At 43.4% G+C, this 25,559-nt stretch overlaps 2 protein-coding genes and 1 long non-coding RNA gene across 4 annotated transcripts; 2 read left to right on the top strand and 1 right to left on the bottom strand.

Annotated features, from left to right (window-relative positions):
• Positions 1-5,118: 5,118 nt before the first annotated feature.
• LOC310677149 (prolactin-releasing peptide receptor-like) lies at positions 5,119-6,879 on the top strand (the record flags this gene model as incomplete). The annotated part of the gene is made up of 1 exon (XM_083439525.1): positions 5,119-6,879. The coding sequence occupies one exon, from the start codon at positions 5,119-5,121 to the stop codon at positions 6,169-6,171; it is 1,053 nt and encodes a 350-aa protein (XP_083295651.1). The 3' UTR covers positions 6,172-6,879.
• A 9,215-nt stretch (positions 6,880-16,094) lies between these two features.
• Positions 16,095-18,248, top strand: LOC310677143 (prolactin-releasing peptide receptor-like). 2 transcript variants are annotated; one of them, XM_083439521.1, is made up of 2 exons: positions 16,095-16,608; positions 16,922-18,248. In XM_083439521.1, exons 1-2 carry the CDS (start codon positions 16,587-16,589, stop codon positions 17,911-17,913), a joined length of 1,014 nt encoding a protein of 337 aa, XP_083295647.1. In that variant the 5' UTR covers positions 16,095-16,586; the 3' UTR covers positions 17,914-18,248. The 2 variants fall into 2 exon arrangements, with proteins under 2 accessions (XP_083295647.1, XP_083295646.1); XM_083439520.1 differs by having other exon boundaries at positions 16,761-18,248.
• A 1,321-nt stretch (positions 18,249-19,569) lies between these two features.
• Positions 19,570-25,318, bottom strand: LOC310677144. The gene is made up of 3 exons (XR_014510953.1): positions 25,161-25,318; positions 21,410-21,482; positions 19,570-19,758 (listed from the first exon to the last, which is right to left on the bottom strand). It is a non-coding gene; the product is annotated as an uncharacterized lncRNA (long non-coding RNA).
• Positions 25,319-25,559: the final 241 nt, after the last annotated feature.

Raw genomic sequence — 25,559 nt, 5'->3', positions numbered from 1 at the left:
ACGTTACATAGAATAGCAACAAGGATGGCATCCAATAAGTACATTTCCCTGTCGTCTGAGACAGCACTTCTCCCAAGGGACATAAAATCCCAACTTAATTTGCTGATGCAGTTTCATTAACATCAGAATGATTCACAAATCCAAAATCAATATACATATGTTAGTGGAATCTGCCTATTCTGTGAAGCAATTTCTTCCACTAATCTGCTCATAAACACCGGGGATTTGACTCGGTCATTACTGTTCACCTAAGTGTGAAACAGCTCTGCTGGGATATGTGAAATGATCTGTGCCATTGTATGCTTCTTTCTGTAAAATGATATCATTACTCTGGATTTACGTTGACATAACTGAAAGTAACTCACGGCCCTCTTTCTATTGTATTCGTCCCTTTCCCCTCCATATTAACACACATTTGCTTTGCTAAATCAAGCAGCTGATGGAAGTATACAGAGTTCTATAGACAGGGCTCAGAGTACGATCTTTGTATCATGAAGTGTATCTGTATAGAATGGTAACAAGAAGCTTTTATGAATAAAACAAAGGCAATTAAAGCTGATACAATAGGGGGATATGGGAATGAACAAAAACTGCAATAGAAGTGTTATAATCTTGTCTGTTTGATGGATGTGTAGCTAAATGGACTAGACATGCTAGGCTTTTATTATTGCCCAGTTTCTTTAAAATCAATGAGAGTGTCATTTCTTTGGTCATAAGCAGTGACCTTTATAACTCTGCCAAGTGCTGGAGATAGAGGTTTTTAGTATATGAACTTCTGCCACAGGACTAGTTACCATCCCCGAGCCATGGATAGATCAAGTCCAGAGTGAATTATAGCATTCTGCCTAATTCTGAGGTTTTTGTGTGTTATGATACACAGGCTCCCATTTATGCCTTAGGAACACAGGAACACAGGAAGCTCTATACAGAGTCTGACTACTAGGCCATGTAGTTCAGTATTGTCTACAGTATTTGTCAGTAATTTCATACGTCTAGTGGAGGGCACTGGAAACTAAGGTTGTGGGGTGAAATGACAAAGCTTCTAAAAATGTGCAAGCAATTGTACACACCACTTGACCACCTCTTGATTATTTTAAGGAATGAAAAAGCAAGAGAATGCTGCCCCCCCAAAAAAAACCATTTGGCAGCAATTTGGTAGGCTTAATCCACTCTGAAGAGACTCCTGTGCCTGCAAATTTTAAACAATTTGGCCAAAAAGGGGGAAAGTTAGAGATATTTTTAGATTTCACTTTGAAGTGAATTGGGCAACACAGAGCTTCATTTTATATAGAATGGCTCAGGAACAGAATAGCAAATCAAAGTGGAGAATGTGGGAGGGGGGTTATTGGTTTGTTTTTCTTCTTGTTTTTATCACGTATTTTGTGTTCTAATTTTGTAATTTTTTTGTTGTGAACCATCCTGTAATCTTCAGATGAAGGACAGTATATAAAATAATAAATAAATAAATAAATAAATAAATAGGATTTTGTTTATTTAAAAAATTGCTCCTCACATACAGATATAAGGTGCCATACGTACCTCTACATCTGCATTACTGAGAGACAAAGGGAGTAAGCTAAAAGACATGTACTCTTCTTTGCTGTGGGTAAAGCTTTACTGAACTGTGTACCAATATCTATTTGCCATAATTCACAAAATGGCTCATTTTCTTCTGTCTGAAAGAATTTTGTGCAGTATAGAATTTTTTTGACTCCAAGCCACTAACAACAATGAATTCAATTAAAACTTTTGTCTGAGTTTCTGGACCACCTTGATTGATTGATTATTTATTTATTTATTGCTGCTGCTGCTGTTGGTTGGATATTTATTGTTTGATGTGAGCCACTTTGAAACTTTGGTTTGAAGTAAAATATAAAATAACAACAGTAATGACATATGACCAGTGGATCTGGTGATGTTTGAAAGAGTGAATGTTATGATTCCAGAGTACAATTAGGTTCCTATTGTTGTTAGCCATGATGAAATTACCCTTCCAAAGTTTTAGTTATTAAGCAGTTTGGAGACAATGTTAAAAGTCATGGAAAAACCTTATACTATTATCCATTCTATAGGAGTACTGAGGGTGAGGGGTGGGAAGTATCTTTAGTTACTTATAAAAACATTGTTTCTATAATAACAATATAACGATTCCAACTAAGGGGGTGCTTTAAAGTAGTTGTGGACAGGTGATTCAGCATATATCTGTCTGAATCTCTCTTGGAAGCGTGGAACATTCTGAACTAGCTCACTGGTTGTTTCAGCACCATGGAGAGCACCCACAGCTTGTGCATCCTAAACCTGTCAATGTGGGATTTGACAAAGCAGAGACACTGACTTACCTCTCCATTGTACTATCAGCTCTAATGCCTCTATGATATTTCTACCTTCTCTGAAAACTGGCAGATAAAAACGAGTTCCCTAAAGCATGTGTGCTTAGTAACCCTCAGTATATGAAATGTTTTAAGAATTCTAATTAAATATTTCTAAATAGTTTTAGGTCTTTCAATACCCAAAATCATGCATTTGGGGATGGGGGATAGATGAGATAATACACTGAGGATTAATTAATATAGAAATTCTATTACATGCATATATTTCCCCCCAAGAAAATGAAGTATTGGAATAAAACACGAGAGATTGCTGAAATCAAGAGGTATTGCAGTGGGGAAAGAGTCTCAGCGCTCCAGCCAATGAACTCTTACCATTTGAAAAGTAAACAGAAAAGGGGGAGGGGAATGACATGCCATGCCAGCAAAATCAACCTCTGTCCCTTTAAACTCTTGCTCATCAAACAGTTTGGCTGGTTTCACAAGCCAGGCAAAGCATATTGACTCGGGAAGACAGTGATACCAGTTCCTGGACTGCCTCTTCTTTGCAGTGAATAAGACAGCTTACCCAAGCAAAGGTAGGGTAAAAGATGTAGAAGCTGTGAATTCCACTTAGTTGATTTCTTCTGCTGACTAGTAGTAAGTGCATATTATTATTCTCGGCATCAGTTGCATGCAGCTTATTGTGTATAGTACTCTTGCTCAGAGGCACTGAGGTCTTTTTCAGCTCTTTTTGAACAGAGAGGCATATATATGTGATCAATAAATATCCCCTTAGTTCATGAGCTTCTCTAAACCTGCATTCACTTGCTTTGCTCTTGTAATCAACAGTGTGTTCTCTTTATCTGATTATCTCATTGTCTCTGCAATCCCCAGTAAAAACTTAAATTATATTATCACTACCTTTCCCCACATTTATCCTCTGAGAGATAAATGTCCCCCCCCTCCCATAATTTCAGCTGTATGTTAAATGCATGTGCCTCAGAAGGTGGAGGTTGCACTTCTGCTTGTAGAAGAGCCATCACAATTTTGGAGGGCTGTTTATTTATATATATTTTTACCCAAAGTGTTCAGCTTATTTCACTTTGAGGGATATGGAGACTTGGGTAGGGTGATGAGAAGTGGACTCCAGAATGTGTGAAGGACCAGCTTAAAAAAGAATGATGAGGGAAGATGTGTCCAGTGGTTAGTCCCACAGAACCTGTATGGATTATATCTGGTGTGATACAGACTGTGTAGGACTCCCTGATGTATGAAGAGTTCAGTCTGAACTTCCTCATTCTCTCTGATGAGAAAGAAAACTACACAAATACAAGGTATTTCCATGCAAGTTTTAATTAGTGGGATCACTTCAGCTCATGTAAGCAACCACACAACTCTGGAGGCATAAAAATGCCAATCCATATTCCCCCCTATTTATTCCAGATTCATCCTTTCTGCAGAACAGCCAATCAGTTTTAAAAACAGACAAACCCTTCTTGCCAATCACCTGTTTTTGATCTCTGATTAACTCATCTGCAATATTAAGCCCTAGTCAAAAACCAACTATTTTCAAATAGGCAGCCTCATCATTCTTCCAGCAAGGCATTTCAGACCTACCCCCTTCACTTATTGGACATTAGGAACATGGCGTGAGTTCTCTCTACTAGGGAAAGAACATGTATCAGGCATGCACATGCCAATCAGAAATATCGTCACAGTCCAGTTCAATTTCTAATCAGTTCTGTCTGGACGTTCTGTAGTGTATTCACACAGCTTTTTGCATGATAGTGCTTTATGTACTGGAGGTGATTAAATTATTTTCTCCCCAGCAGTGAAGAATTTACAGGATTGGGCTTGGCAGGCATGGAGGATTGTGTAAGTGGCACATTTTTCATCAGTCCATTTTGTAGATGGCTCAGCCAGAAGGTGCGTAATGATTAGCAGCAGTTGCAAAGAGACCTGTCTTGGGGAAGGTGACCTCAGTGCCCATGGTTTCAGAATCTGTAGCTAAAGTCTGTTATTTTTCCAGATAGTCCAGTGTTTCCTCGACTAGAAGAAAGACAGCTGGTGAAGTGGCAGAAGATATCTGTGTGGAGATTCCAGAGGCAAAAAGATCCAGCAAGAGGAGGATAACTGAAATTGTACTCTAAATTCCACCTCCACCTAATGTGAGCCAGTTTCTTGGGCCTAGTTATTTGTCCCTAATTTCCTTCTAATCCTGTCCACCCACCCTGTTTTCTACATTATCAGTTTTGGGCCCAAAATAATTGAATATATAGCAAGGAAAGGGGAGATGATTGTGGCTGCCACATCTAATACAGCAACTGCATTTTTTGGTGACTCTCATGCCTTCCCTCATTTTTAAATAAAGTTTGTAGCTCCCAGGGATCTATAGAAATCCTTTGAAATATGTGGGTGTTTGCTTGCTAAAGGCTCAGAAATCAGAGGATGAAAAATGTTTTATTATGCTGAAATGTGCATGCTGTTTCTCATCTCTTTCCAAAGCCTAGAATTTTTATAGCCTCTTTTATATGGAAAAGTGTATTAACCCACGGTTCTTCATATCCCTCCCCCTTCTGCTCTCCCTTGTTCCTGACAAAAAATGGCAATAATCAAATGACAAAATTAAATCAATTTCTATACCTTTCTCCCTATTAATTTCTATACGTTTCTCCCTATTAATATTAATGGCATTGAGGTTGTAAACATAGATGTACTATTTTGAATTACAGATGCACTTTAACTAAACACTGTAACAATGGGTACAGAGAACTCACTAATATCTATGGTTTATCATCCTGCAGGCCAAATGTCTGAGTTCTTTGAAGGTTCAGGTACCATTCCGACCAACTTCACTCCAGTGGCTTACAACATTGCTATGAATGGGACCTTGATGGTTTTCCATGGTTTGCAGCTAGTGCAACGGTTGAAGTTGTTGATCATTCTGATGTACACAGGTGTGGTCATTATTGGGATGGCAGGCAACTGCCTTCTGGTTCATGTCATCCTGCGTGTGAAGAAGATGCACAACGTCACCAACTTCCTCATTGGGAACTTAGCCCTTTCGGATGTGGCCATGTGCACAACCTGCGTCCCCCTGACTCTCGCTTACATTTTCGAGCCACGCGGCTGGATATTTGGCAGCGCAATGTGCTACTTTGTCTACTTCATGCAGCCGGTCACAGTCTATATCTCCATCTTCACCTTGGCCACCATCGCCGTGGACCGGTACATAGTCATCATGCACCCCCTGCGACGCCGGATCTCTCTGCAGCTCAGTGCGTACATGGTCCTCTTCATCTGGATTCTCTCTTGCTGCTTGGTGTTACCAGCCATGGCCCACACCTATTATGTGGAGCTGCACCAACAGGGTGTCATCCTGTGCGAGGAATTCTGGGGGGAGCAAGAGCGTCAGCGACAAGCCTATGCGTTGTGCCTGCTGCTGATCACTTACCTCTTCCCCTTGCTAGCCATTCTGATCTCTTACTTCAAGATCTTTCTCAAGCTGAAGAACAGGGTTGTGCCAGGGTGTGTTACTCAGACTCAGGCAGACTGGGACAGAGCCAGGCGGAAGAGGACATTCTGCCTGCTGGTCATGGTAGTAGTGGTGTTTGGGGTGTGCTGGCTTCCTCTCCACACTTTCAATCTCATCCGGGACATTAATATAAATGCAATTGATCCTTATTATTTCAGCCTGGTCCAGCTGGTTTGCCATTGGTTTGCCATGAGTTCAGCATGCTACAACCCCTTCATATATGCCTGGCTCCATGATAGCTTTAGAGAAGAGCTTAAGAAATTAGTGGTCTGGCATAGAAAAGTAGCTCCTTCTGGGCAAAGTGTGACTGTAAGTGTTGTGATCTGATCACTTCTCCTACAGCTGATTTTGCAGCTGATCTTGGGTCTATCATCCCGAGCCTCGAAGGTCTAGGTGCAAAATAAAAGTTTCAAATAACAGCACGCTGTATGCTGGCAAAAACCATGACTCCATGCAATGTGACATGTGTTGCTAATCCAACTCCTATCAGCCCCGGCCAGCAAGGCTAATGATCAGAGATAATGGAGGCTGGAGAGCTAGAGGGACCATGTTGGCTACCACTGGTGTAAAGTAAATTCATAGCGTACTCTGCAGATGGATGGATTGGGGGGGGGAAGGAACACTGAAAGGGGGAGAATAGAAATTAAGAGTTGGCTTTTTAAAAACAACAAGAACATTGCACCTTAAATCAGTATCAGTGAAAGTGTGTGGGTGTAGGAATTTCACTTCTTGCTTTGTCACGGTGTAGCAGAACATTGTTTATAAGGGATGTGAATGTCATTAATATCTAGTTTATGTCTTAAAGTTCTGCATGTATAATACATAGCTTATAACTAATTATGACAATGGAGTTGTATTCAGACTGCAGGGAAATGCCAGCATTTCAAGCTACACTTGCAGAGGTTTCTGCACTTTATACTGTTTTCATGATTTGCGATTGCCTGGAGATATTAAATGCTGAATTCTGTCTCTCACTCTTATCAAATTTGCACATCAGATCTGAGCAGCGTAGACATGGTTTACTGAACATTAGACTTCAAGCAAGACTCTCTTGATCACATTATCTTGGAATGCATATGTTGTTTGTGTGATTGTGAAATAAAAAGGACAATGGTGGTGATTTCTACCTGATAAAATGACACTTTATTGAAACACATACCAGAAGTTAAACTGGATGTTTACATGAACTTTAAGATGACATAGAAGACCAGGACACAATGTAAGTGATACAAGACCTGCATCCAGGTCTCATTGTCAGATATATATTTGAACAGAGAGAAATCAACTGGATTTGCATTGAGTGATAATAGATTTCAGTGTGACAAGTGCCGGAAAAGCAAGTTTCTCTTACCCCTGCACTCTACATTAAAACAAAACACTCTTTTGATTTCTAAAAGTGTGCAAATTTTATTAGAAATTTGCCATAAGCCAAGAGAAAAGTGCCCTATGGCAGAGGTGTCTGTACGATTGTGTTAACACATGCAAATAACCTCAGAGCATAAGCAATGGCATACAATTATGGGAAGACACACTTCTCTTACAGTTCAGAAAGTAATGCATATTCTTAACTGCTTTCTGGATTACTGGGTTACTATTAACCACTGGCAATGTTCCCTGTGAATGGTAGACACTTTCAATCGACGTTAATGACATTTGGTGCTGTATCTAAGGCAGGTATGGGGAATATTTGGCCCTATAGATGTTGCTACTGCCTAACTCAGCAGCCCCAGCCAGGATTTGTTTTTGGTGGGGTGGGGTGGGGGGTGGTACCTCAACCTTGATCTAAGGTGTTGCTAATGTGAAGTATTATTGGATGGGCAAGAATGGGAATTTAATATTTCATATTAAATTAGTGTGGTTATGAAACATACTCTAGGCTATTCTCATACAGGGTCATTTATTATAGCAGGACCTTTGAGATGTGAATCACAGATCTCCCATGTCAGGTCAAGTAGTCCTCTCAACATTTTCATACTTACAAACCACTTCTGTGGCTGCTAAATTGGTTATCAAATCACTGGTTATTGAATTATTATGTCAGGCAACCTCTTGACATCAGCCTGAACCCTCTTGGATGTGGGAGATTGTTACGCAGGTGGATAAGAGGGGGAATTGGTTTTGCTGGGATAGGGAAGTGGATTTTAAAGCTAACACAACTTTATCCCCGAGGTTTTCTGTCACTCTGGTTCATTTTCTTCATGAAATCTAACAAAGCAAAGGTTTCTTTTATATATGCATGTGAGTATACTGTATGCAAGTCCACATAACAATTCTCCAGAGTTTCTAGAAATAGCCATTATAACCATTAGTAAAACCTTTTCTCCTGTCTTCTTTGTTTCAAACTCTTATTATAGGATTTTTTAAAAAGGGGAAATATTTAATAATAATAATAATTTTTATTTATATCCCGCCCTCCCCAGCCAAGGCCGGGCTCAGGGCAGCTAACAAGCAATATTAAAAACAAGTTGAATTAATACAACTTAAAAACAAAATTAAAATACAACATTAAAATATTGAAACATTAAAATATTAAAATGTAGCCTCATCGCAGGAGGAGAAAGGAAAAGAAAAAAGAAAGAGGGGGAGGGAATCAAATTGGCTCCAAGCCAAAGGCCAGGCAGAACAACTCTGTCTAACAGGCCCTGTGGAAAGAAATCATATCCTGCAGGGCCCTGGTCTCATGAGGCAGAGCGTTCCACCAGAGCTGAAAAGGCCCTGGCCCTGGTTGAGACTAATCTGACTTCCTTAGAGTGTTAGGACCTCTAGAGTGTTGCTATTTATGGACCTTGATGCTCTCTGTGGGGCATACCAGGAGATGCGGTCCTGTAGGTACCACTTTTAAGTTTTTTAAAAGTTTTTTTAATTTTTAGAGTTGGCTTTTAAGTCTTACCACAAGGCACACAGGAAAGGTAGCCTTTTTGCAGCTTAGATTGTGATAAAGCCTCTCCTCCTTACAGAGGGGAAGAGTTGTGAGCAGGAGCCGTTTCCCGCGTTGGCAGGGGACGTTTCGGCCCCTGCCCAGCTGTGCCAGCTGCTGTGCCATGCCCCTGGGGTAGCCAACTAAACAGGTGGAGACTTGGGGGCAGGGTCTCACCACTCAAATGCAGACGTGGCAGCGCTTCCTGTCCATTGTGCTGCTGGTTTTCGTCGGATCACCAACCCACCCACCCTTTATTTCATTGCTTGGTTCTTGACATTGCTATGGACCTGTGGTTGGTCACCTTGGTTGGCCAAGGGGCCTCGTAGGAATTTTTATTCAACTGGCAAATTGGCACCAGCCACTTGGTTTTTCGCCTAGGTAAAGGTAAAGGGACCATTGGGTCCAGTCGTGGCCGACTCTGGGGTTGCGGCACTCATCTCGCTTTATTGGCCAAGGGAGCCGGCGTACAGCTTCCGGGTCATGTGGCCAGCATGACTAAGCCACTTCTGGTGAACCAGAGCAGTGCACGGAAATGCCGTTTACCTTCCTGCCAGAGTGGTACCTATTTATCTACTTGCACTTTGACGTGCTTTCGAACTGCTAGGTTGTCAGGAGCAGGGACCGAGCAACGGGAGCTCACCCCGTCATGGGGATTCGAACCGCCGACCTTCTGATCAGCAAGTCCTAGGCTCTGTGGTTTAACCCACAGCGACACTCGCACCCTACCTCGTAGCAAATTGTCACAACTTTTTAGGTATTGGCGGTTAGGCATTGGAATATGTTTGTGTATTGGAGGGCAGAGTGTGGCCATCGCCTACCCCTCCACTTTATGGGTATTCCGGTAAAAGAATCTGGTGGTTGTAGATGCTGTCCGATGCCCTTGCTGGTGGCTAGGGCCATGCCACGACCCCCGGTGACATCAGGGGGAGCTTGTAGTTGTATTTGCATCAACAGGCTCCTCCCACTGGTGGTTAACCCTTGATAGACTCACCCCTCCCTGAGGGGGTGGAGTCACACTCTGTTGTTTTATCCAATGCCTAAGCCAATACCTCTCACATGCTGTAATCAAGAAAGTTGTGGCCTTTTTTATCCCATTAACCTAATATACTGCGTCCCTTTATCTTTCTTATCCTCAAGCGGGTGGCGGGTCCTTGAATCAGGAAGGAAAGAAGAGCAGCCACCTCAGATTGGGCCGTGTTTAGGGGGCACAGAAGCTGAAAAAAGCCAAAGGTATTCCCATGTTTTGCTCTTCCCTGGTGGAAATCATGTCTATCTGGGTTCAGCTACTTGTGAGAAACAGACAACACTTTAAAACGACACTGGCAGCATCAACAAAACTTTCCCTCAGACATTCATGGATAAAAGGATAGGTGTGCCCTTAATGCATAGGCTCTATGCCATGAATAAATGCCTCAGTTGGAAGCAGTAAGATTTCTGAGTACCAGTTGCTGCAACCCACAGAAAGGGAGACTGCTCTTATACTTGGGCCTTGCTTGGAGGTTTCTCACAGGCATCTGGTTGGCCACTGTGAGAACAGGATGCTGGACTAGATGGGTCACTGACATGACCTAGCAGGCTCTCCTTCTCTTCTTATGTTGACTTGAAGAATGGACACTTCCTTCCTGAACCTTCCTGAGGACTGCTGGGCTCACTCACTCAAAGGAGCAAGGGGTTGTGATAGACATGGGTTGTCCTCCTTTGAGACATGTGCAACTATGAGGAGCCCAAGCTAGTTCTTAAACTGATCCTGGAATCCCAGCAAGGATGAGTTTCTCTTTTAGCTGGAGGTCAGTGACGGCTGAGCATTTGCTGCCTCAGACTAAGAGTGTATGCCTGCAGTAACCATTTTAGCTATTGTGCATGCTACCTTTCTCTCTGCTGCAAGTCTTTACTATCAGTAATGTTGTGGCCCTCACTGGAACCGAGGCCTGGAGGGGTGTCTCTTTATTCCTTGGTGTCCAGGAAACATTGGAAATGAGTGAGTCACCCACTTATCCTGGATTTAGCAAGCCCTTTCTGATAGCCTGAATGAAAAGTGCAAACCACACTTAGCACGTGTCTGGGATGGAGAAAGTGGCCTGTTTTCCTGTTACAAAATGAAATATTGATTTTTAAATCCTGATGAATAGCACACATCTCTGTTCCAAGGTGTTAACAGCAAAGAAAACCTTCAAATTACGCTGGATATCACGGCGGGTGGTCGGGAAGATGTGATGCCTCTCTGCATTTTTGTGAATACTAGCCTTCCAGCCTTTTCCTTCAGACAGGCTGACATGCAAAGCCATGAGCAAATACAGGGGAAATGGATGGCACAAGGTATTCGGCATACTGTAAAGGTCAGTATAAGAGGCTCACAAAAGGGAGGCAGGAGTTGACTATAATAGCCCATAGTCCCTCTTTCCTTATTACAGGTTAGCAGAAAACAAGCACCTACATTGGCTCCCAGTACATTTCCGAGCACAATTCAAAGTGTTGGTGTTGACCTTTAAAGCCCTAAATGGCCTTGGCCCAGTATACCTGAAGAAGTGTCTCCACCCCCATTGTTCTGCCCGGACGCTGAGATCCAGCGCCGAGGGCCTTCTGGCGGTTCCCTCATTGTGAGAAGCAAAGCTACAGGGAACCAGGCAGAGGGCCTTCTCGGTAGTGGAGCCTGCCCTGTGGAACGCCCTCCCATCAGATGTCAAAGAGATAAACAACTACCTGACATTCTGAAGGCAGCCCTGTTCAGGGAAGTTTTTAATGTGTGACATCTTAGTGTATTTTTGATCTTTGTTGGAAGCCGCCCAGAGTGGCTGGAGAAACCCAGCCAGATGGGCGGGGTACAAACAAATTATTATTATTATTATTATTATTATTATTATTATTATTATTATTTCTGGCTAATAGTTTGTTGTGATGCAGAGGTGGGCTCTATCACTGATGATGCTGTGGAATGCACTCCCTGTTGATATATGAAAAGCCTTATCTATATTGGCATTCTGCTGTATTTTGAAGACACACTTGTTTATGCAGGCATTCCCCTGAGCTCTCAGACTGGGTCGCCTGTTTAATTACTGTGTTGTTTTAAAATGGATTGTTTTATTGTATGTTCTAAAACTGGATGCTTACAGTTCTCACTGGATGACTTTGGGCCAATCACTAACCCTGGCCATAGCCTACCCCAAAGGTTTGCTGTGAGAATTATTGGGCCAGGAGCATGGGAGCTACCCTGAGGACCTGGGAGAAAAGACGAGATAAAGAAATCATCACTGTCATCATCTTTAAAAGCCTGCTGTATCAAGGCAAAATTTTGTAGCCTGCCAAGCAACAGCAGATTCGTCCATTTATTTTTAGAGGCAGGAGACGGAGATTGTGTGAATTCAGCTCGGTAGTTGGAGGAATAAAACACCCTATCTCCCAGCCACCTAAAGATTGTCTAATACACTATCAGTAGCTTCACTAGCAGCCAGAGAGGAACAGACCGGTGATGCTTTAATTGTGTCAGTCAACAGGGGAGAATTGCCAGTCTCTCAGCAGAGTTTCAGTTTGCAGCCAATTTAGAGAACATTTTCACAACAGCTACAGCAGTGATTCCTTTTTCTTACGGTTGTTGACTAATTAATTGATGACAGACATCAGAATCTGAGAATACCTATTTGCTGAAGACTTTCGCTACTCTAAACTTTAAATAATATGCAGGAATTGTTTGGCAGTCTCACAATACATTGGATTCACAAAACGGGTAAGCAGGGAGGGTTTGCACATGCTAGTTGGCTTTTTATGTTCTCTGTGAGGCCCCTTCTGCATAAAGAGGTTTCAGTATGTAGAAGGTGGGAAGCAAATACAGTCCAAATCAGCCTTGATTACATTGGCTGGAGGGGGGAAAATGCTGCTGTGATCACAGAAACGGCCCACAGTCTAATCCGGAATCCAGTTACAGAGTATTGTATTTAAGTCAATTTATTCTCATTGAACTAAAATCAGCTTAAAGCCAAAATCCTCTAGTTTACTGGTAGGTGGCCCACAGCCAGAGGTTCAGATAATGTCAGGAAGAGTTAATAAGTATTTTGAGAGGAAGAGAGGGCAGAAACATTACAGACACTGCTTGGAGTCAGAAGGATGGTGAAGGTCTGGAACATGATTAGAAATTAAACAATGTTCTTATATTTTATTTTTCCTGTTGAATTCCTGACTCCTCACTACTAAGTATTTGTGCTAATCTGCTGCATCAAAATGCCACATTTGTGCCTGCAGTGTTAAGCTAATCCAATATTTAGCATCACTTTGGCAACATTGCTACTGAAACATTCTATAGTGAGTATGGGCACACTACCTCTCAGGCCTGTATTGTAAATTCTGTAATATGTCCCCATACAGTGGTGATCTGCATGCTGTTAGCATGGATTAGGCCGGCAAATGAGTAAATCCCAACTTTCTCATAAAGAGAATGCACCAGCTTCCACAAATTTGAATCAGGCAACTATTTTGTATTAAGTTTTAATTTATATAAAGAATTCAAGAGAGAAAAAGCCCTGAACAGCTACATTACCTGCATTATGTTTTAGTAGTCATTGACTGCTCCAAATGGGCTGAGGCCTTTGTCCTTCCAGACCAGGAAACCATTGCTGTGTCCTGGTTTTTGTTGAGCAATGCATTGTATGCATGGCACACCTAGATGCATACAGACCAAAATGCAAGTTTTGAGTCAAAAGTCTTCCACAAGATTTGTGAGCTGCTGGAAATCCACACAGTGGTTGCACTAGCACGTCCTTAACAACGTCAGGACCACTTTCTCTCTAAAAGGACTTCTGGACCTATTCATTCATTTTCTCCCTACTAGAGGCTATAAGTCATGAAAGGCAAGGATCCAGTGAACATGTGGTTCCATGAACCTGATAAAGCACCTTGCCCACATTTGTGGGCCTCACAAATAAAGATAATTCCATAATATGCAACCAGCCAATGCTCTGGGCAGCTTCATGGACTGGCCTACCAGAATTGGCTGCAAGCAATTTTACCCTCAAAATGCCTCAGCAAAAACCTCTCCTAGCAGGCCGCCACTGAACCTACTGCATCATGTTTAAAAGGCCATAAGCTACTCTGAAAAAACTCCATAATTCATACAAGTATTCAGCTGGATTCTTCATAAGTCTTCCTCAACTTGCGTCCAGCACAAGTTTGTGGGTGCTTGCTTGTTTAGTTTTCAGTTTGCTCAATTCACTGTAAATGTCAGCCTGGAAAAATACATAGAGGTAAGGGAGGATGTGGGTGTTGCAGATATTAATATTGCTCAGTTTGAAGCGACTGGAAACATAAGAACGGACTTATTCTGAAATAAATGTACTATCCATAAAAATGTTATCCAAACTTTTACTGGCAGCAGCGCCATCTTAAACATATCTGATGTTGTGGTGCAAAGATCCCTCCAGCGCCCCACCCCCCGTTTCCCAGAGTTGGCGATTTTTTCCCAAGCCTCTGCAGGAATCGCTCTCCTCCCGCGGGGGCTTGGGAAGGATGCTGAACATCCGCCAGTCATATGGTTGACAGGGTGCAGCTTGTGGGAGTGCAGGAGGGAAAGGGGAGGCCGCCGGCAAAACCACGCAGCTCCCCAACTCGCTGGGGCGCCCCTGAGAGGATGGCACCCTGGTGCAACGCGCCAGTAAACCCAATGGGAAAGATGGCTCTGACTGGCAGAACTCTTTAAAATAAAGCAGAATATATCAAATGTTAGAGCCAAAATATCCATACAGTGTCTTGTGCTGCCCAGCACAGGCTCAGCATTTTAGAAAATATGAAATAATCCAGGCAGACGTATAAGCAAAGGTCTCTCTATCTCCACAGCCTGCATTCCAGCCTCCAGACTGTTTACTTTCATTTCAGGAGAGCTTTGTTTACAACCTCACTCCATTAACTTTGGTAGACAAAGACTAAAAGGCAACTCCCTTTGTGATCTGAACTGTTTAGTATTGTGTCGATGGGCGTGGGATCATAAGGTGAACTCTGAACTACAATAAATCAAATTACTGGTTCTTGTTTTTTTTCTGTTTTGTAAAGCAAATAATGGCATGGCCATCTAAGTACTTTGGTGAGCAGATGACTATCCAGCAGGCTAATGGGGGGGTTTGTTTCCTTTTTTGTAGATTGGCACAATGATGTTCAATTTCCAACCAGCTGTCATTTGAGCTGTATTATTTATGTAGGTGTAGAGCTTAGCCAAGATGGGTTGCCACCAGCCCATATGTGTCATAAATTAGTTCCGGTGGCATCATGTCTTCACCTTGCACTTTATTTAGTTTTAAGCTCTCTATCAGAGATTTTATCCCTGCAGGGGTCACCCCTTGCCACTCTGGAAAATTTGACTGATCAATGATCACCTCGGCATCGGGTGATTGCCCTGTCTGTTTTCCAAAAAGTTCAGCGTAGTAATCCACCCAATGTTGTGCTGATACGGTGGCGTCTGGTGTTGATTCATTCATGCCCCGAGATACCAAATATGAAACAAGAAGAGGTGGGAGAAAATGGGAGGACTTACTTTGATAATTATAATATCTGTGAGATTTAAGAAAGACATCATGGCCATGGTTTATCACTTAGTAAAAACAACCAAACATTAAAACACATTTTCCCCTTTGTTCTAGAGGGGAGGGGAAGTATTCTGTTCTACAGAATACTTTGTTCTAGAGGGGAGGGGGCAGAGTATTCTACTGGGATCATTTGATCTGGAAGTCTTTTACGGGGATCATTTTCAGACAAATGAATGATAGCAATGGATAACAGGCAGAAAGAGTAACAAATACAAAAGTCAAACTAATCCACAGTTAAGTTTTGCCTCATACTTTCCAGGCACTGACCTGTCCTTTGCAGCTCTGTGTCCGAGCTCTCTTCCCCCCTGCCCTAGAGCTTTCCACATGAAAACTCCTCTCTTTAAAGCTGAAGCGCAATAAACTGCAATTCAGGTTTTCCACAAGTTACTGTTTTCTCCAGATCAGCAGCAGAGAGTGGGTTTTTCATGGGGAATGCTCCAGAACAACAAAAAAGTGCTGAGACACTGAACTTTAAGCATGGGTCGTGCCTGGAAAGCATGTAGTTAAAGGAAGGGTGGACAAGCCCTAAATGCTGAATTACTAAATAAGGAATAAATGAACTACTAGACTCCCTAGCACGATGCAACCAAACATCTTTTGAAAACAAAAATATCTTCCCACTTTGAGAACTGTCAATCCATCAGATTCAAAATATACTTTGCTTATTTTCTTTTGCACTACAGCTGGGCTGAATATATGAAAACAACCCAGAGGTTAGAATTCTGGTTTTACGGAACGCCTAGTAATGAGAGAAACTGACACTCACTCATAATTAAATATTCTTCAATATTCATGAGCCGCAGACCAGATTTCCCAACTTTCATGTAGCTGAGTCCCTCTAGTGGTTAGCGGCATTGATAGCTCTTCAGCCTTTTAGTATTATTTCCACTCATTTAAAGTCAGCAGGTCTATTTATTTTTTGTAAAATGATAATGCACCAGAGGATGAGGAGAAAAACTTGGACTTCACAAACTATAACTGATTGAATGATGGCACGTAAGGAACAACGTAATGCTGTGGCTGGCCAATGGGGATATACGCTGCAGAAATGTGTGATGAGTAAGTACTGAAAGCTGCTAAAAGCATTGCTCTCTAGCTTTATGATATATCACACAGCTCACTTGCAGTCTCTCTCTCTCTCTCTCTCTCTCTCTCTCTCTCATACACACGCACATGCACACACTTTCTGCTGGCCATGGATTCGCAGGGGAGATAAATCGGAAGCCGTAGTTGCAAACTGACATGTACGAGAAAATCAAATGACTTCTGGAGACAACAGCTGTAAGTACCCTCATTTTTTAGCCTATTCAACCGCATGCTTGTGAAGTTACTGGGTTAACGTGCAATGAAAGAGAGAACATCAGTAATCGAATTGCACTTGGGAGAAAAAGAAAACACACCCAGCTGTCAAGGCTTTTTCTTTTCTTTTGCAGATGAGCATATATTCCCTATGGGGGCAACTCTATTATTCATTCAAGCTGACCCAAAGTGAATGAGTGTGAGTGCGTGTATCTCTGCGCTCTAGTCGACCCAAAACAGCAAAGGAAAAAGACAATGAATCTGGAGAATCTGACCTCCCAGAGCTTTCTTTCAGCAACCCACAGCAACACCAGCAATCTCTTCCTGGGGCTCCAGCTGGTTCAGTTCTTCAAGCCGCTTATCATCCCTTGCTATTCCCTCGTGGTTTTCGTGGGCATCATTGGGAATTACCTCCTCATCTACGTTATCTGCAAGACCAAAAAGATGCACAACGTCACCAACTTCCTGGTAGGCAACCTGGCCTTTTCGGACATGCTCATGTGTGCCACCTGTGTCCCCCTGACCCTGGCGTATGCCTTTGAGCCCCGAGGCTGGGTCTACGGGCACTTCATGTGTTACTTTGTGTTCCTGATGCAGCCAGTCACGGTGTTTGTGTCTGTCTTCACCCTGACCGTCATTGCCGTGGACAGATACTACACCATGGTGTATCCCCTCCGCAGGAGGCTCACGATACCAATCTGCACCTATATCCTGGCTGGCATTTGGCTGCTGAGCTGCGTGCTGGCTGCCCCAGCCCTGCTGCGCACGTACTATGCCGAGTTTCCAGAGCTGGACTTCTCCATCTGCGAAGAATTTTGGTTTGACAGGAAGAGAGATCGCTTAGCTTATGCCTACAACACCCTCATTTTCACCTACGTCCTGCCCTTGGCAGTCATCTCTGTCTCCTACCTGAGGATATCCGTCAAGCTGAAAAACAGAGTTGTCCCTGGCAACGTCACCCAGAACCAAGCGGAGTGCGACCGAGCCCGGAGGAGGAAGACCTTTCGCCTGCTGGTCCTGGTGGTGGTTGCTTTCGGGGTTTGCTGGCTGCCTTTGCACATCTTTAATGTGATCAAGGACATCGATATCAAGCTGATAGACAAGCAGTATTTCAATCTCATCCAGCTGCTTTGCCACTGGTTTGCTATGATGTCTGCCTGCACAAATGCATTCCTTTATGCCTGGCTGCATGACAGCTTCAGGGGGGAGCTGAAGAAAATGTTTGCCTGGCCGAGGAAAAAAATAGGACCAGCCACCAATTGCATTGTGGCTAGCGTGGTGCTGTAAATATGGGCTTTTCCCACTTGCTGTGGCCTCTTTCGTGATGAATGTCGAAAGTTTCTCTTTGTACTGTAATTAACATGTGAGCATGCGCAAGGGGTATGGGATGCGAAGTTTAATGAAACCCAAATGGTGCCACATAAAACTTGTAGCCAGGATTAATTATATGAATGAAGGCAAACAGCACACAATTTCTTTCCTATCGCGATATAGCTTGCTTTCAAGTACTGTTGCTGCTTTGCAAATGGTGGATTCCTTATTGATTGATTGATTGATTGCATACGCATCCCGCTTTTCCTCAAGGCAGTGTATGTGGTTCTCCTTCTCATCATTTAATCCCCACAGCATTAGGCTGAGAGGCAGAGACTGGTCCACGGTGACCCAGTAAGCTTCGTGGCTGAGTGAGGATTTGAACCCTGGTCAAGCAGGTTCTTAGTCATATACCACACACCACTGGCTAGAATTAGAGTAGGGTAGGAAACGAATGGAAAAAGAGTTGTGTGAATTTTATTAAGCAGTTAGAGGAGGTCAAAGAGAAACACTGCAGTGAGGGAGAAGTGGAGAACATAAGAAGAGCCTGTGTGAGAGCCAGTGTGGTGTAGTGGTTAAGAGCGGTAGTCTCGTAATCTGGGGAACCGGGTTCGCGTCTCCGCTCCTCCACATGCAGCTGCTGGGTGACCTTGAGCTAGTCACTCTTCTTTGAAGTCTCTCAACCCCAGTCACCTCACAGAGTGTTTGTTGTGGGGGAAGAAGGGAAAGGAGAATGTGAGCCGCTTTGAGATTCCTTCGGGTAGTGATAAAGCCAGATATCATATGCAAAGTCCTCTTCTTCTTCTTGCTGGATCAGGCCAATGGCTTATGCAGTCCAGCATCCTGTTCTCACTGCCAGGGGCATAGATAGCTGCTCTGGCACCTGGAGCAGCAGGGACGGGGCGATCTGCCCATGGGGGCGAGTTGATCCACCAATGGGGGTCGGGCGATCTGTCCACGGGGGTGCCATGACGATCCGCCCACGGGGGCACTGTGGAGATCTGCCCAGGGGGGCGCCGCAAAGAGCTGCCCATGGAGTCCACCTGGTGAACACAAGCCCCACGCTGCAGTTTCGAGCAGCGCGGAGCCCCGAGCCACCGTGTCACTCCCAGGAGAGACACGTGGCTCGGTCGCGCTGCAGACCAGGCCCCACGGTAAGTGCCGCCCCCCACAATGTGCATTTTGTCAACCTCAAGGAAGACACCCGGGGCGGACCACCCCCCCGCACCCCTCTTCCTATGCCCCTGCTCACCACAGCCAACCAGTTGCCTCCAGAAAGCCCATAGGTCAGACCTGAGTGCAAAAGCTTTCTCTTCATGCTGTATATCTGCAGTATAATTTTATAATGATGTCAAAACATACATATCTTTATACAGTTGTAAGCATTGTTGTAAGTACCCGTATCTCGTTATGTGGTGGCTGTTTTAAGAAACATGAAATGTATATGCAGACAACAGGCAGATAATATTAAACATATAAGAATGTGTACTATAGGCAAGCATTGCATCAGTGGGTGGGGTGGAGATAATTAATGAGAACAAAGCAGGCCTGGAGGAGAAAAGTTAACCCTTTTGTCCCCTGCCATGTTTCTCAGGAAAATGAGCTTTCTGAGGCTGGTATCTGTTTGGGGGGGGGGGAGGGAGGATCCTGCCCAATGGTGCCACCCTAAGCCACAGTGTCCCTCCATTTCCCATCCAAGTCCCATTTCCCAAACTTGAAAATTCAGTTCACATTACCTGATGATCATTTTCTCATTGTTATATGTGAAAAACAAACCTAGGCCAGGATATTTCCCCTTCTTTTTTGATCCAATGTTTTTGTCTGAAAAAGTTGGAAACATCATAATTCTGATGCATGAGACAGAGGGATACGTTTGTTTTAAAATGAAATCAAATAAAATGTTCATTGTCGCCAGGGCAGTTTTTTTTTTTTTTTTTAATTCTGTGCCAGGAAAAGTCAAATGAACAAATGACTCTCCTCTTCCTCCCCCTGTTAAGCATCACTTGTGAAACTGCTTCTAGACTGACCTGCTTTGACAAAATGTGAGACCTTCTGGCTCTTGTACAGGCCTTTTCCTTACATCTGTACAACTCCACACTGAGGCGACTTGGCATTTAGATATGAAGAGGGAGGCTGGGCTGTACCCTCTACTTCCACCACTTCAAGTGAAGTGGAGATAATTTGGACAATTTGGACAATTTGGACAAAGCGGAGATACAGGAACAAGCTGAGATTGGCTTCTTTTGTTTGGGACACCCTCAGGAGATTCTCTTCCTCCAAACACACTCAAGGACCCCTGAAATCAATAAACCTCCCCAGCCCACTTTAATAATGTCAGGCGTTGGGTCTCTGGAAACATTGTCCTTGCTATTTTCATTTTATTAACAAAATAATGCCCTAGCATTTAAAAAATCTGTCTGCTACGTTGATGTAAGTTGCTTCAATTGGCTTAGTAAAGTGGGATGTAATTTCTTTTAAAATGAACAAACCATTCAGTATAAAGGTCAGTGAAACACACTGCGCAGGGAAAGTGGCAGGCATACAACACAAAGATGCCTTCTCTGCCCCCTAGCCTGGCAGATGCTGACCTTGCTCCACATTTCATCCCACCTGAATCAAGAGCCTATTGTCCTCCGGAGTGACAAGTAATTTGATAACTCTGATTCGTGATGATGGCCACCTTGAAAGCGAATTAAACTCCTTAAGGCTATTGTGGGGCCCGGGCAATTGAAGCCTCTGCCATTAAGCTTCATGTGTCCATTGATTGGGGCTTCAAATATGGGCTTTCATATTCTAAATGAGAAGTGGATCTAGCAGAAGAGTTTTTGATGCTTTATGAAAGTGTACACTTTTTCACAGTTCCAATTTGGGGGGGGGGGGCAGAAAGCCCTATTTATTTCCTCCATGTTCTGAGCCACTTGTCCCTGAGCCATTTGATTCCTGCCTGAGTTTGGAACAAGCCAACCTCCCTCCTCCCTCCCCGGCTCATCATAATTTGCCATATGAAGCTACCTTTTGCAGAAACAGGATGTTCAGCAGCCTTGCATGACAGCTGGCCAAAGAAACACATTAAGTAAACTCAACCATGATGCCATAGGGACATTTGAAGTGGCAGCTGCTCAAAAGGGAATTTAGATGCAACGAGCATTTTTCCGAGCAGAGGCCTCAAAATTAAAATATTTTCTGCATTAATGAGTCAGTTGATTACAGTGCTTTATTGAGATAAATACCAAAAGAAGGATAGTCCATTTTTTTGTAACTGGACATTATGACTGAGAATTAATTGCCCAATGGCTGGAGTGGTTGCAACATCCATTGAAAAGCTCAAAGGGCAAAGCTCTTGGAGCAGGAAGAATGAACATACAGGCACTTGAATTGTCTCAAGTGGTGGGTGTTGATGGTTTGTTTTGAAACATAGATCTCGAAAGACTCCTGAGTAGCATTTTAAGGCTGCAGTTCTTGCCTCCCTTACCTGGAAGTAAGCCCACTGAATTCAATACAGCTTCTTATGGACCGGACTAAAATGGTTTGCTGCCTTTCTCTCTCTGAAAAGAAAAAATTGAATGTGATTGTTGAAAAGCCATCCTCGCTACAAATGCAAGCATCCAGTCCATTGACGGCATAATAGATATGAATGAATGAAACTTTATTTGCGTCAGCCATTGGTCATAGCAACAAAAAAAACATTGCGATATACACAGAATAAAAGAAAAAGTCGCTTATATAAAACACAGTTTAGGGTTCTGAATCAGCAGTCAAATAGTGGACCTTATTCTGATTGCCCCAGCTAGAAACCTTGCAACCTTTGCAGTCATCGGCTCCTCTTGATCTGCCAGGAGAAACAACACTATGGCAGTGGTTGGGTGACCTGGAATGGCCAATAAAAGAGGCGTGATAATCTCGTTCCTCAGGTCTTTGTAGAGAGGGCACGCGAGGAGGGCATGCGCCACTGATTCAGGGCCGCCATCTCCACAGGGACATAAGCGTTTTTCGTATGGAATGTGTTGGAATCATCCCTCAAGTACAGTCAAGGGCAGTACATTCAGTCTTGCGAGGGTGAAGGCACGTCTATATTTTGGAATTGCTAGATTATACAGATAGGGTGCCAGAGAGCTAAAGTGGGAGGATGGAAAATGATCATACCATGGGCAAAATTTCCTTATGGTGGCCAAGTTGTTCTGACACTCGATATCATTTAGGCATTGGCAAATTAGACTGTTTGCTTTGCTGTAACCCACGGTAAGTAGCTATTGTGAAGATAAACCACAAGAGTGCAGATTTTGATAGACAATTTTAGATCAGGCACTCTTATGACAGTCTTGTTTCACTAGGGATATTAGACCGGGGGGGATTTGAGTTTAGGCAGAGCCAGAAGTTGAATGTCCTGCACCAGATCTGTATTTCTTCCAAGGGGAGATTGGCCTCTAGGCGCAATGATGCGTTTGGGACACAGGGTGGTACAGAGAAAATTTGCCATAAGAACTTTGATTGGACAGCTTCCGTGGATCCATGGTAAGTGCCAGATGGATGTGAGGGTGATCTGGCTGCGACATCTGTCACCCCCTTGATCGCCAGGGTTGATTTGGCATAACTGACATAATCTGAAACACTCTTTCTGTATCCAGTTTTTCACCAGAAATAGTGTTTCCAAAAAACCCTAACATGACATTATTTTATATAAAGATATTATATAAATGGTATAAAAAGCAGTTTAATCAAATGGTTCTTGGGAAGCTGAAGGGTTGTGGGCTTCTCTTCCCTGTCGCCAGCCGATTGCAAGAAAACTCCTATGGATGTCAGGTATGAGAAACTACACAGACTTCAAACCTCATGCTAGAGACAACGTATTGCATCCTACAGATGAAGAGGGATGAATAACCTCAAAGCTATGAGTTGGACTGTCTATTGGAAAAAGGAAGGAGTCTATATGTGACAATGAGATCGCCCAGCACTTCTTCCACTTGCTTTCGTCAATCACTTTAACAAGCTAGCCAGGGGGTGTAGTAGGTGCAAGATTACAAATGAATCACATACACTGTATTCAGTGGGCCAACCATTACTTCGCAGTGCCCTGCTCCAAACCAGAGGTAACTTGCAACACGTGCATTTAACTTGTGCACGTTCAGCTTTACACACTTGGCAGTTTTATTATTAGTAGTATTAAAATGTGCGATTTTGACTTTACACGCCATTCGCGGAAAATAACCCCAAAATAAGTTGAGAATCACCTGTATATATATACAAAAACTGAAACTAGCCAGATCTTCTTACCTCCCTTTCCTTACTTGGGTCACCCAGAACTGATTCCCCCTATGCAGACATTTCTAAATGACTTTAATTCCTGCTCACATTTCAAGGGGCATTATCAGGAGGACCTGAGCCCCAAGTTATTATTATTATTGCACTTTGTCCTGGATCTCCTGCCCTTACCCCCCTTAAAAAAACACAACACCCCTGCAATTTGACCTCAGTTTGCATCTAGGCATATAAATTAGCATATGAAAAAATGTGCAATTTTTTTTTTATTTCATAAAATTTACACACCACTTGATTGCAAGGGAGGGTCCCTCAAAGGAGTTTACAAAAAGGATAAAACAATGAAATTATCAGTAGAAGCAGCTAATAACCACTATTTAAAACATTAAAAGATTGTTTTATGGGTCTGTGACCTGAGTCTTCTAAGGGCCCAGCTAATGTCCCTGAAGCTGGCCAATTAAAGGCATAATTAAATCTGCACATTTGCTACAAGGGGCCAACCCCACCTCTCATCCACCATGCAAACAAGCAGGAGGCTTTGCCACACATTCCAGCCAGGCCAAAGCATCTAAGCAAGGCTAGTGAGGGGTGAGGTCCTGGGAGAGTCTCAGGGGCTGAATAGAGAGGCTTAGGATGCCATATTTGACCCTGAGCCTTATGTTCCTCACTCCTGGTCTACAGGAAGGGAGGGAAATGAATGGGAAGAGGGAAGGAGGAAGTGGGCCCACATCTTCCCAAAGTCTCTCCTAAACCTGCAGCCAACACTGTAACAAAACAATATTGTTCTCAGTTGCCCCTTGCTTGCTCCACAGACAGACCTGCAGCTGATCCACTGTCCTTGGCACGTCCGTATAAGATTTGCCACATATGGCTGAGCTTCCTCTGAATTATAGTTTCCTAGTTTCTCACAGACATCTTCTTTGTTCTTAATCATACCACCATTCCTCGGTGGCTTTGTCTGGGGCATCAGAGTTTACCTTCTTGCCATGAAATTTATCACAATCCTAGCAGGCTGAAGTGACTTCCAGCTGAGAAGCCCTGCGCTCCTGAAGAGCAGATGTACTTCTGTAAATATACTATGGATGGGTCCTCAGTTCAGGTGGAAATAAACTTCTCTCACACAATCATGCTAATTTGACCCAATTTGTAGCCATGCAGAGAGATTTGTATCTTCTCTGGGGTAAGCTCTTATTTCCAATTCACTCAAACCACAGGCTTCAAAAATGATGTCTTTCCGTACAATTGCCCACAGATAACACTATTCTCTGGGATGGAATATTTACACTTCTGTGCCCCTCATAGAAGTCCTCTAGGAAGTTCAGCAATCATGTCAGCACATGACTATATAGTCCAGCTCAGGAGAGCAGAACAAGCATGTTTTGCTCTCCAATAATCTTATAGCAGTCCGTTCACAACCCAAAAAGCAAAAGTCAGTTTTTAAATCCTGAATATGACTGGCCTCTCAATCAAATCACTAGCAGAAAAAATAATGACTCAAGTTGTACATTATAGGAAGCATCTTGAAATCGGTGCTCAAATTACACAGACAATGTGTGGCAGGGGTTGCTTTAATGAAATTTAAAAGTCCCACCCTGACTTCCCCTAATTTTAGCTATATATAATACCCCTTCAGAAGCCTCCCCAAAGCAGTAGCTAAGGGAGCAGGCACAAAAGGGAGAGACCAGGCAATTGCTGCCCACAACTGTAATTTGGGGGTTTGTGGGAAGCCTCCACATAAGTGCCAGGACTTTCTCAGACTTTCTCAGAGTCCACTTTCTCAGAAAAAAAGTTGGAGAATTCTCTGCAGTGGCATTTGATATGATGTAAGGAACTGTGGGTGGCGCTGTGGTCTAAACCACTGAGCCTCCTGGGCTGCCGATGGGGTGAGCTCCCGTTGTTTGGTCCCAGCTCCTGCCCACCTAGCAGTTCGAAAGCACGCCAAAAAGTAAAAGCAGATAAATAGGTACCGCTCCGGTGGGAAGGTAAACGGTGTTTCCGTACACTGCTCTGGTTTCGCCAGAAGCGGCTTAGTCATGCTGGCCACATGAGCCAGAAAAAATAAATGAGTGCGGACAAACGCCAGCTGCCTCGGCAAGATGAGCGCCACAACCCCAGAGTCGTTCGCTACTGGACTTAACTGTCAGGGGTCCTTTACCTTTAAGGAACTGCAGTTAGGGTTGCCATATTCCAAACAGGGAAATTCCAGACAGAAAGGTTGTTGAGCTTTTTTGGGAAAATCACAAAAAAACAAACAAACCCCCAACTTGCCGCTTTTGAGATATTTATATGGCTAATCGGCAAAAAAGACATTGCCAGCATGGGATTTCCCTGGACTTATTTTAACAATTTCCAGCCAGACACTGCTG

The sequence above is a fragment of the Podarcis tiliguerta genome (assembly GCF_965153285.1).
Source record: "Podarcis tiliguerta genome assembly, chromosome: 5".
Taxonomy (NCBI): Eukaryota; Metazoa; Chordata; class Lepidosauria; order Squamata; family Lacertidae; genus Podarcis; species Podarcis tiliguerta.
This window is presented reverse-complemented; position numbering and strand designations above follow the sequence as displayed.

Excerpts from the sequence above, each read along its gene's own strand:
- LOC310677143 (XM_083439520.1), top strand. The coding sequence starts at position 16,882 with ATGAATCTGGAGAATCTGACCTCCCAGAGCTTTCTTTCAGCAACCCAC.